Source organism: Euphorbia lathyris, chromosome 4 (assembly GCF_963576675.1).
Source record: "Euphorbia lathyris chromosome 4, ddEupLath1.1, whole genome shotgun sequence".
In the NCBI taxonomy this organism is placed as follows: Eukaryota; Viridiplantae; Streptophyta; class Magnoliopsida; order Malpighiales; family Euphorbiaceae; genus Euphorbia; species Euphorbia lathyris.
In genome coordinates, this window is record NC_088913.1 from 5,955,220 (window position 1) to 5,968,306 (window position 13,087).

The 13,087-nt window shown below is 34.1% G+C and overlaps 1 protein-coding gene across 1 annotated transcript; it reads left to right on the plus strand.

Annotated features, from left to right (window-relative positions):
• Nucleotides 1-1,087: 1,087 nt before the first annotated feature.
• Nucleotides 1,088-11,197, plus strand: LOC136227428 (inactive leucine-rich repeat receptor-like serine/threonine-protein kinase At1g60630). Its single transcript, XM_066016090.1, has 2 exons — nt 1,088-3,377; nt 10,353-11,197. The coding sequence occupies exons 1-2, from the start codon at nt 2,024-2,026 to the stop codon at nt 11,018-11,020; spliced, it is 2,022 nt and encodes a 673-aa protein (XP_065872162.1). The 5' UTR covers nt 1,088-2,023; the 3' UTR covers nt 11,021-11,197.
• Nucleotides 11,198-13,087: the final 1,890 nt, after the last annotated feature.

The following is a 13,087-nucleotide window of genomic DNA, read 5'->3' on the forward strand; positions in this document are numbered from 1 at the left end:
TTTAATATTTTATGTTCTTTTTATTAATATGTTAACATTAACTATCCAATTCTTTTAATATCATGTTAGGATGTCACGTAACGTGTTATAACAATATAGGAAGTTCGAATCGCGTTTGCATGCAATAATTATAATTTTATTATATTTATTAGAAAAAGCGACATGTAAAATTATAAAATTATAACAATAATTTTAAATATCCGTATCATTTTGTGGTAACATATCAACCTTAATCTAATTCAAAAATTTATCATCAATTTCGTATCAACAAAAAAATGACACATTATCTAATAAGATGAATTCAAACACTAAATTTACGTGTTGATTTCGTATGTGTAATATGGTTGTATATACTTTTAGCACCTCTACATAATTTTCATGAACCACCGTCTTTTATTTTTCAAGAACAATTTTTGGATATTTTTATCTATTCTCAACCATTTTCTCTCTTCTAACAACATCTAAATAATTTTATAAAAAAAAAGAATTAAAATTACTGAAAATAACATTGAGAGTTATATGCTATCGGAATGATCATAAAAGAGCTACCACTATGTTCGTAAAAATGAAGTTCATGAGCATTAACATTTGGATTTGAAGTTAAAAGGATAAGGTACCAAAATATATCTATGGTTTTTAGGAAGTATCACTTTAGGCTCCACATATAAAATAACATTAATATAGGTTTAACGTATAAAAAGTGGTACCAATTTAGGTATTGATAACGCAATGTGACACGTTATTCATATTACTACGTTAAGTTCTGTCAATTAAACGTGAAGAAAAAAATCAGAACTTAACAAAGTAATATGAATGATGTGTGTCATTTTATTATCAGAGCCTAAATTGGTACTATTTTTTAAACATTGATGTTATTTTACACGTGAAGTCCATATTGATATTTTTCCAAAAATCTTAGACCTATTTTTGTACCTTATCCCGAAGTTAAAGGCCATAGCGAAAGTAAATGTAAAGTTTGGGGGTCATAAGTGTAATTTACCCTTCATTTAATGCTGCCACGTTTCAGGTTACCTCAATGCTTAACTCCATAAATTAAAACAAGAAAAAGAAGACCCAATTTATTACACTATGCATTCGCTTTCAATTTCTTCACCCATTTCCCTGACTCACTCTTACATTCATGTGTTAATGTTTCCTTATTTCTCCTATCTTCTTTCTCTAAATTCATAATTCATGGTCTGCCATTGTTGAATCTTCAGTTTCAGGAAGGAAAGTTGCAGAACGGACCTCCTTTGACTAGCATTTTGTTAGCAGCTCTTCTATATGTGGAAGTGGAAGTCGGAACTTTGGTTGAAGCTTTTAAAAAAGTGGAAATTGAGCAGCCCAAGACATACAATCAGTATAATAAAAACAAAGATACAAAATAGTAATTTATTCCTTTCTCAAGAAAAATTATTGAGGAATATAGAAATCATTGAGAGGAGAAAAGAAATATTATTCTGCTCTCTGCAAGTTCTGTGATCAGTGAGTTCACGTGAATGCTATGCTGGTATGTCCGTGAGTTTTGCGCGCAAAGTGTTGGAGACTCTGAGAATTTCTAGGGTTTGCTAACCTCCATGTGTGTGAATGAGTGAGTGAGTGAGTGAGTTTTGGAGGCCATTCTTTTTCAGTCTGAAATTGAGTGAAAATGACTGGAATTAGCGCCATCGGTTTACAGGTTTGTTCATCCTGTTGCGTTTATGAAATGGCAGATCTGGTGATCTTTGGTTGTTAAATAAAAGAAAGCAAATTGGATTGGCACGAGCATAATAGTGACGGTAGTAAAAGGTTTTGGCCTTTTGCGCTTTTGAATTGGAAGATGATTGCAATGCCGCTCTTTTTGGAAGCAATGGATCAAAGATGAGTCCATGATGATCTGAGAGTTTCCGATTCGACTTCTATTCAACATTCACCGGAGACTCTGGAGATTGATTTCAGAAGTCGATAATCTGAGTGATTCCGATTCCGATTCGGACTGCTATTCAACATTCACAGGAGACTCTGGAGATTGATTTCAGAAGTCATGGAATCTCAACTTTCAAGGTACTGTTGTCTTTATTTGCTGTTATTTTCTGTGATTTCGATTGTTTCTCCGGCTACATCAGGCGATAGTGAAGCGCTTTTGGCGCTTAAATCATCAATTGATCCTTCAAACTCACTTCCATGGCCGCAAGGAAATGATGTCTGCAAATGGCAGGGGATCAAAGAGTGCATGAATGGAAGAGTGACTAAGCTTGTTCTTGAGTATCTAAACCTCACTGGTACTCTAGATGGAAAGACTTTGAATCAATTAGATCAACTCCGCGTTTTAAGTTTCAAAGGAAACTCAATCTCCGGCCAAATCCCCAATCTCTCCGCCTTAGTTAATCTCAAATCCCTCTTCCTCAATGACAATAATTTCTCCGGTGAGTTTCCCGACTCCATTACTAGTCTACACCGTCTCAAAGTCGTAGTTCTAGCTGAAAACCAAATCTCCGGTCCGATCCCACAGTCAGTCCTCAGACTCACCCGATTATACGTTCTTCATTTGCAAAACAATAAATTCACCGGAGAAATCCCTCCTTTGAGCCAAACAAGTCTCAGATTCTTCAACGTATCAAACAATAAGCTCTCAGGTCAGATTCCGGTAACTCCAGCGTTGATTCGGTTCAATACCTCATCGTTTTCCGGTAATGTCGATCTCTGCGGCGAACAGATTAAAAATCCATGTAACAATTCCGATTTTAGCCCCTCAGCTAGTCCTTCATCGCCACGGCGACCAAGTTCAAAGCATTCATCGAACTCCAAGCGCAGTAGACTCATCAAGATCATCACCGCAAGTGTTGGTGGCTTTTTGTTGCTGTGTGTAGTTTGTTTACTCGCGATATATTTGATTCGTAAAAGTTGCAACACACAATTGCGGTCGCGGTCTATAGGGGAGCGCGGAATCAAAGGCAAAGGGGTGGCCGGAGGTGGAGATAGTGGCGGCGGTGGGAGCGGCGGTGATGGGAGTGGCATGGGTGGTAATAATGGAAGAACACAGGGTGGATTTTCATGGGAAAGAGAGGGGTTAGGTACTTTGGTGTTCCTGGGTGCAGGTGATCAGCAGATGAGTTATAGTTTGGAGGATTTGTTGAAAGCATCAGCAGAAACATTGGGGAGGGGTACTATCGGAAGTACGTACAAAGCTGTGATGGAATCTGGATTCATCGTGACCGTTAAAAGGTTAAAAGAGGCAAGATATCCAAGGGTGGAGGAATTTCGAAGACACATGGAACTTCTTGGTAGACTTAGACATCCTCATCTGGTCCCACTCAGGGCTTATTTCCAAGCTAAGGAGGAACGTCTACTTGTATATGATTATTTTCCCAACGGCAGCCTTTTTTCTCTCCTCCACGGTACGTCTAAATTTCTGCTTATCTTTTTTCCTTTTTGATGATTTTGCTAGAATTTTTTCTTTTATTTTTTTTGCCTTCTTAGTTGCATAATTGTGTATATTATTCACTTAACTGCCATTTATAGATGATAAATGACTATTTAATTCATAATACCCAAACAAAGAAACATTTATACTCCATGCATGAAAAGCTTCTTACTAAATTTCTACTTCTTTTTGTCATATATGAAACTAAAGTAACGATTTAATATAGCAAGAAAAATAAAGGAATAAGATGTAAAAATACTTCTAACATTTACGATCAGAAGCAATTTTATCTTTAACATTTAAAATGGTACAATTTTAATTCTAATGTTAGCTGCCAAGATTAATTTTACACCTAACATTGGGTCAATTTTAGAAATAACTCACGAAACTATCTTGTCGGTCATGAATTTTATCATTTATATTTTACACTTGTGTCACTTTATCAGTAATTAGTAACAGATCACAAATACATGATTAGACGTAATTCTTTTAAAATTAAAAAAAAAAAATTATTGTGTTTTGTACGAGTTTGACAAAAGAAAAACAAATATTTCATCTGATTAAAAAATGTTAATATCGAATTCTATTATTAAATCACAATAAATAATTTTTTCAAGAACCAATCGATATGTAATTGATGCAGAATAAAGAATAAAATATATGTGTTTCACAATGATGTTTGAAATTGACTAAACCTACCAACGTTATGAGTAAAATTACATTGTTTTGGTGTCAGGAGTAAAATTGCTCATAGCTCTAAACGTTACGGACATTTTTACAACGTGTCTAAATAAAAAATCAATCATTTCATTCATCAAAAAGTGAAAAACAATGACTTCATGATGAATTTTTTTTTTGAAAAAAATGTACATAGATTTTCAGATTTGAAAATTTATTTACAACTATATCAAATACTAATTTAAAAAATATCAAACTAATTGTTTTATATATATATTTTTTTGAATCAATATATTTTAAAAACTATGTTTTATAAATTAGGGATCTAAGATATATTTTGTTAGGTTTAGGATTTATAAATTGAGTTGTAGAACATAAAATTATATATTATTTATGATATATAAAAAATAATGACATATTGAGAATTGAATTTTATAATATGATTTCATTATAATTTTATAATTAGATATGAATTTAACGTAAATAGTACAATTTTTTTTTTGGCTATGCTATATGCTTCCAACATTTGAAATAAAAATGGGGAAGTCATGGATATATATTTGACCGAGTGAATTTGTAGTTTACATATGAGTCAACTATCTTTTAAGTTTAGTGTATATTAGAGTCAACTAATTTAGGGTAAAATACATTAATATTATAATTAAGTAAAAGATTATAATTAAGTTATATCATCAAACTTAATTCTTAATATATCATTATTCTGTATATATTATGATTTTACACTATAATTTAAAAAATTTAGACTTCAATTCATAAATTTTAAAAAATATATTCTAGATTTCTAATTTATAAATTCTAATCCTTAAAATATATTAAAAATACTGATTTTACTAGTTTGATATAATCCAAAATTATAACTTGATGAATTTCCCTGCAATTTTCCCACTAATTTTAATACGAGGCCATTCTTTTTGGGCTTTACCCGTTTTTGTGTAACAAAAAAGAGTCCATTAAGTTAATACTAGGGCACCCTACCCTTTTTTTTTTTTTTTTTTTTTTGATGAAGTCACCCTACTCATTTTTATAAATTCAATCATTCATGTGCAGAGTACATGTTTTTTTTTTTTAACTATAATGCTATTAACATTGTAATCTTTTTTTTTAATCCTTAAAATTTATTTATCTTTACATTTTTTAATATTAAATTCAAATGAACAAACATGTGAGAAAATATTAACAAAATAATAATTTGAAAAAGTTTGATTTTATCATTATTTTTTAAAATATATCACCATAAATTATAATAAAAAATTTATTCATCATTATAATTTCATTAATTAGAGTACATAAAGATTAAATATTTTTATGTCAAAAATTAAAAAAAAAATAAAGTTCAGAGAATATTACATAAGGTATCTTCTATGTTACTTTATTTTTGATAAAGTACCATTAGTGTATTTTTACAATTGAATGATGGAATATAAAATTAATCCAATAATAAAAACAAAGTAAGCATACCCTTTACCTCTTACATAAATATTATTTACCCATGCATTCATTGGCACGAGGGGTCCGCTAAACATATGTCAAACTGGATATTAAGATACCACACTTAATTAAACAATCTTACCTGATTAGAATATCGGATTTGGATCATCTAAAATTGGAATTTAACTGATATTGAATATATTCGATCATTAATTACAAAATTACACTCAATCATCAATTTGAGATGATCTCAATCCATAAATTTTAAAAGCAAGCAGACAGTTAGTTTTGTTACTACTCAAAGTTACATTTAAAGCATGAAAAAGACATAATTAAGACCAACTATAAAATATAATGGTATGCTTTAAGGAACCGTTTGATTTATTTACTGTTTGTCGAGGTAAATTATATACGTGTGTACAATCTTTGTCCTATTTCACACTTTGAGTGACCTCCCACTAAAGTATAGTGAAAAAAATTTGTTGTCACTATTTCATTGTCTCCTACTTTCCTCTCATAAAAAGTGGTTCCTTTTTAATGTGTGGCTCCTTCTAATTTGCAAAATATATTATTTTAATTAAGTGGGATCACTTTTTGTTAGAGGGACATAGAAATAGACACTGAAATGGCGACAATATTTTCTTCCAAGGTATACATCTGATAATTATGACCTGTTAACAAGAAGTCAATGCATCATATTAGCAATTTGACATCTTTAAAAGTCAAAAGTTGATTGGTAAACACAAAGTCAAAGTGCCACGTTAGGAATTTGACTTTTATGAAGGTTAAATTACTGATGTGTCATGTTGATTTCGCGTTGACCGGCTATAACTAATGGGTAAACACTTTTGTGGGAGGTCACCAAAAGGTTACACAGTTTTATGTGAAAAATTGAAGATGATACATCAAAATGTGAAAAATGACAAAAGTTGCATACCACGTATGTAATTTACCCGGTTGGTTGCTACGTTTTGGAGAACGGTGCTTTAAAAAGCAGAGATTCTTTGTAAAAAACTATTTTTTCAGGTATAAAAGACAAATAAAAAATTTCTAACCAAACACATCTAAAACTCTTCATCTCTTCATTTTAAAGTGAAAATGCAAATAGGAGGAGAGAAGTAAACGAACACCCCTAATATTAATTACCACATATCCCTCTTCCAGAAATAGGAAATTTTTAGTAAAATATTTGTATTCATTAGAAAGTTGGGGGAGCAAAAGAGAACAAGCAAAGCAAATGGGGTATTGGTGGTCCCTTTTATCCCAATCTTAGATATCAGACCATGTGCGCTTTGAAGGTGCTTATGTCACCAGCTTCCCCCATTTGGCCTTACTTAGTACTATTGTAGTGTACAACCATTTCGTATTAGCCTGGTCAAGAAGGCCAAAATAGTAAATAGTACTTATTACCATACCGGGGTATGTCTCAAATCCAATTTGGCCTTTAGTTTGAATATTGTTTTACATTGGATTTTTCCAATCATGCTATGCTTTTTATCCATTAAGTAAACCGGGTAGTAGTTCGAAACACAGGCCCAGGGCAGGGGTGACCCATAAACATGAAGGTAAGTGACCTTGACCTGATGGGGACAAAGACATGGGTAGTTGTTGTACTATGCTATTACTTGGTCACTATTTATATATATAAATAAAGGGTTAAGCAAAAAAAAAAAAAAAAAAACTAAAGGGAATTATTCCCAATCTAGTAATTGTTGGGAAATAATTCCAGCTTGGACTCGGCGTAAGAAACACTATAGGGGGACAGAGTCTCTGGCGTCGGATCTTCATCAACCCCTGGTCCAGTTGTCAGGACTAGTTTAAGTGATCCATCCTAATCCGCTAGGGATTAGGAGAGTCGGGCATTCGGTCTTTGAAAAGGAAGGCGGATGTCTCCGTTGGGTGGAATCCCATCGGACATTTTGAATGGGCCCAAAGTGCGGATCCTTTCTATATTGAGGTTTAATCACGGGAATCCCCTCCGGGATGGAATATGGACGAATTGATGGGACCCTTGAGACTAAAAGGGGATAGACCCCCTTTCGATGGTGTTGGCTGGCCGAGGATTTGGAGAGTTCTCGGTGCCACACGGGGCTTTGGTCCAGGCTCGGATCTGGCCCCGTGACAAGTGGTAACGGCTCCTTCAAATGCCCTTTTGAGTGTTTAACACTATATATAAAATTATGCATAATACATCTCCAATTTTTCAAAAACTGTAACTGATTTTTGAACTTTAAAACGTTATAACTAACTCTCTCAATTTGCTTATTTGGAACAAATAATCCTTCAAATGCCACATGACATCACATGATTGGAACTTCAAAACGTTGCAATTAACCCCTTACTATTACGTGCTGCCACATGGCATATGAAAGCTTATTTGTTCTAAATAAGAAAGTTGGAAGAGTTAATTGCAATATTATGAAGTTCAAGAGTAAGCTATAGTAATACGACAATTTGAGGGATGTATTAGGCCATAAAATTATAAACAAATAAAAACATAAATGATGAATTCTACCTCATTTACTCTTCAATGAACAAATAGGATTAGGCTATGCTTATTTTGTTTTTGACAAAGTACTTCATTATTGAATGATGATAATTCATTATTTCATGGACATTATTTAAAAAACAGTTTATTTAAAGTGTTGCAATACACATAAATTCCTCTTAAATCATTTTATATTTTAGTAGTTTTATTTATTTTTCATTTTTAAAAAAAATAAAAAACCGAGGTCATCTTGTTCTCAATTGGACCGCCGGATCTTTGGCCGACTCCAGTTCAAGCTGGGTCATGGAAGATTTATAAAACCATGAAGACCCAGACCGAAACCTGGCCGGTTCTCACAACATTACTTATTACTTGGGTTATGTTAATGTCTCAAATTCAAATTCGCCTTTAGTTTGAATATTGTTTTAGATTAGGTTTTTCCAATCATGCTATGCTTTTCTTCCATCAAGTAAACCGGCCCCGGCAGGGGGAGTCGTTGGGAACACAGGGCCAGGCCAGGCCAGGGGTGACCCTTAAACATGAAGGTATAGTGACCTTGACCCTGATGGGGACAAAGACATGGGCGTATGGGTAGTTGTTGTACTGATGCTATTATTTAGTCACTATTATTCTAATGATTTTAGGTAAATAGCGACAGTACGTGGTGATGGCTACGATGTTTAATAATAATGTCCCTTTTTTTAACTCAATCCCCAAGAACCTTCCTTTTTCCTTTTTTCGTTTGACAACTCATTTTGTTTCTCTGACGGCCGCATGTTAGTGTAGTCTTATTCAGCCACTGTCACTGTGTCATTGATCAAGACCTAGATGGTTTACAGGCTACTGAATTAAATTGAATTGGACTATTTGAAGAGAAATTTCTAGAATGGTCATTTGAATTAGTTTAGTAATATTAATAGTTTGATTTGTTATACAAAAAAAAAAAAAAAAAGTTTGATTTGAGATTTTTTAAAACTTGTTTATAATTTTAATTTTAATAACCCATCCACCCTCTCTCTATCTGACACGATTTGATTTCACCGTTTTATATGATAGTTCATTTAGCCGATTCCGAATTATTTTGTGACTAAGACTTTATTATTGTTGTTGTGTCTTAGTCCTTCCATAGGCCCAACATCTCCTAGATCCTAATTGCTTTCTTGAAGAAATTTGAAAAACTCCATTTTCTGCCTTCTTTGCTATTGTAAGACTATGATTTTTTTTACAATGGGATGGAACTAGAGTGGGTCCCGTCTACTTAGATTATACGGTCTAAGGTCTCTGTAAAAAATTCTAAGATTTTTCTCATATATTGTTACTTAGCTTGTGTTAGTGTTACTCGGGGGTAAATTACAGAGCTGAATTATTCATTTTCACAGTATAACTATTAAACTTTAAAACGTAACATAAAAGTTAGTTAATTTTACATTTCTAATACTATGACTACTAATTTTAATTAACACCTCAAAATTACTGTTGACGTCCTCAAATTAAAGCTTTTACAACCACATTTACCATAGATCCAAACAACACCTAAATGACATCAAAATAAAAAAAAAATGAAGAATTAAAGTTGCTTAAAATATCAACGATTCTTAGAATTTTCAATATTTAGGTAATCAATTGTCATTTAAGGCGTCAATTGAAATTTAGTGGCCATAATATTACAAAGTGTAAAATCAAATGACTTTTATGTTAGTTTTGAAGTTTAGTATTTGTATCGTTGAAAATGAGCATAGTGGTCATGAGTGTAATTTATTCATCTCTTTTAAAATGGTGTCCATGTTGCTAAAATTGGAAAGCGATATGGCTATTTAAATATATGAGATCCTTCTCTAAAGTATAATTTGGGATGAGTTAACCTTTTGTTTACATATTATTAGAGTTACGGTTGAATGTTCATGAATTTGTATCTTGTATAGAATGGAGATCCTAAATATAAGTTAGGCCTTGTTATTTGTTACTTAATTCCAATATTATTAATTTCAGTTCAGTTCACTGATCGTTACTTATTATAATTATTTATTTTAATTTTTATTATTATTATTATTAAAACTATTATTATTTTTATAAACTTTTTATTTTAATCATTACTATTTTTAACGGATTATATTATTATTTCAGTTTGAATTCAGTTCACTTTCCTTAATTTCAGTAAAAAAAAAACAAAGTCTTTAGAGTTCCAATGTTTTTCCTTAATTTCAGTAAAAAAACAGTCTTAGAGTTCCAATGTTTTCCGACTCTTGTATGAATATACATTGTCTGTGCTTACAAAATAGTAATTCTTTCAAACCATGCCTGTTAATTTGTTGCTCATCTTGGTAACTTTTACAGGAACAAGGACTTCTGGTGGTGGAAAGCCACTTCACTGGACATCTTGCCTCAAAATAGCTGAAGACTTAGCCACTGGACTATTATACATCCACCAAAACCCAGGCTTAACTCATGGAAACTTAAAGTCCTCCAATGTCCTATTAGGACCTGAATTTGAATCCTGCCTTACAGATTACGGTCTAACAATATTCAGAGACCCAGATTTAGTAGAGGAACCAAGTGCTACTTGTCTTTTCTACCGGGCTCCCGAAAACCGGGACAACCGAAAGCCCTCTACTCAACAAGCTGATGTTTACAGCTTTGGTGTTCTCCTATTAGAATTACTAACAGGGAAAACTCCGTTCCAGGATCTTGTTCAAGAACACGGGTCAGATATTCCTCGATGGGTTCGGTCAGTACGAGAGGAAGAGACGGAATCCGGAGACGAACCTGCTTCATTATCAGGTAATGAAGCAGCAGCTGAGGATAAACTTGCGGCTCTTGTAAATGTTGCAATGGCTTGTGTGTCTATTGTGCCTGATAACAGGCCTTCAATGAGAGATGTTTTGAAAATGATTAGAGATTCTAGAGGGGATGTTCAAGTTTCATCTAATAGCAGTGATCATTCACCTGGAAGATGGTCTGATACTGTCCAGAGCTTGCCTAGAGAAGAACATTTGAGTATTTAAATTAGTTAGTGTCAATTTTATGTATTCTGATTTGGTTTCATTTTTAAACTAGGCATTAATTTTATGTAAAGTTTCCACGCTCTATTTTAGGCCATTCATTCAAGTTTGAGTTGCTCAAATATGAAACTGTCACGTCCATAGGTCCTTGATTTTGGTGTATGTTTGCAACTCCTGTGTTCAACTGAGCAGCACGGGTGGACTAAGGGGCTTTAGAATCTTATGATTCGTGATTCGAATCGTACAGTTCAATTTGATTCGGTCCAATTCTATTTCGAGCAAGATCTATAAAGTGAATCTAATTATAACATGGTATGGTATGCCCGGTGCATTACGCGTCCCCGCTAAGCGAGGGTCCGGGGATGGGTCCCACCATAAGGGTGTACTGGCGGCAAGCCTTCCCTTGCCATTTGCTATAACATAATCCTACAATTATAACATAATCCTACAATTTGCTATTCAAATAAGCTCTATTTGAAGTAGGATATATATATAGGGCGAATCTAAATTATAATAGAATCAAGTGTGAATAATCAGCTGAATCAGTCGAGCTAGTCGAACCGATTCAGGAAATATTCCTACAAAATTGTGATAATAACTAATGGAGATGTGAGATTTCTGGCCAGTGTTCTTTCGTTGGTCTCCTCCTACTTTGAAATCAGTCCTCTGAAAGCATTGTACTTTGGAATCCATCCTCTGAAAGCATTCTTATTATCAAGTTAGTACCATACACAGATAGCAAATGACTAATAATGACTAGTGAGAGTAAGAGTAAGAGAGAGAGAGAGAGTTCCAAGAGTCATTTACCATAAATAAGGTTTTACTATTTGTAAGGGTTGAACATTTGGATTAATGTCCATAATACCTTTGGACTATTACCAAGTGGGCCTATTTTCTGATAGGTTTGCCATTTGGACGGATGAAGAGGGATGAAATTGGTTGATTTGACCTATATCCTTTATCATTTAATCCCTCAACATGTGGCGTTCGAATCATTTGATCTGAGGTCCAAAGAGGTAGATAACGTCGCTAACACAGGTGCACCCATTGTTGTGCCTGATTATGAGTAACATATGTGAGTGCCACATGTCGCTTTGAATGCTAACATTCATCATTACCTGGTGATGAGGCGTGCTTTGTAAAATACATACTTTATTAAGAGGCAAAAATTGACTGTTATGTTAGAGTGACACGTGGGTCGAGTTTACTGTAAGTGGTAATAAGGAGTGTCTCTTCATCTCGCCCTTTTTCCTATAAAAAGGGGAGAACTTGTCTCGCAACAAATTTTTGCCTATTTTCAATTTTCTTTGAGAGCTAGAAGAAATAGTAGTGCTTAGCAGAGAGATCATATCGTCGTTCTTGGTAAAAAGGGTTGTCAGTTAGGAGTGTAATGGTGATTCTTAAGTTCAAGCCAGTAACTGCTAGGAGAGTGAGGCCAGTCCCTTCTCACTGACCCTGTTTAAAATTTTTGGTCTTTTTTGTACCTGCTTTCAGGTGGTTGCAGTTTGTTGGCTTGTTGAGTATGCCAAGTGAAGCAAGTGGGAAAAGCGTGAGATTTTTGGGTGTCGTTCTCAGGGATTCGGCCCTTATAGACACTGGTCGGGTGAGATAGAGGACAAAGAAAAAGGTTGCGTCGGAGGGTGACCAGCCGATGGAAGGGAAGAAAAGAAAAATGATGGTAGGGAACCGCGAGTGAGAAAACCACTAGTGGTGAAAAGGACGCCTTTCCTACCGTGATCGGCGTACGGCCGAATAAGGTGAAAGTTGAGGCAATCGTTCCTGAAAAATGTGATTAAACATGGTCAGATGTTGTTGAGTCTGTACGAGGATATTTAGAGAGCTCTCGATTCCAAAAGGTTTGAGGATGCATTGAGCATCATCATTCGAAAGGATTTGGGGGCGCTCTCCACGGCATAACGTATTAGAAGGCCATATGAGGTGTCCACTCTTCCTCTGGCTGCCCGAGCTAATGACATGGTGAAACAGAATGAAATGATCATTACGAGGAGCACTTTGAGGTTGGAATAAGTATGCATCGCTCCTTTCTTCGTTGAAGTTCTGAGGAATTCA

Excerpts from the sequence above, each read along its gene's own strand:
- LOC136227428 (XM_066016090.1), top strand. The coding sequence starts at position 2,024 with ATGGAATCTCAACTTTCAAGGTACTGTTGTCTTTATTTGCTGTTATTT. Across the intron at positions 3,378-10,352 it reads CCTTTTTTCTCTCCTCCACG|GAACAAGGACTTCTGGTGGT; the intron begins GTACGTCTAAAT and ends TAACTTTTACAG.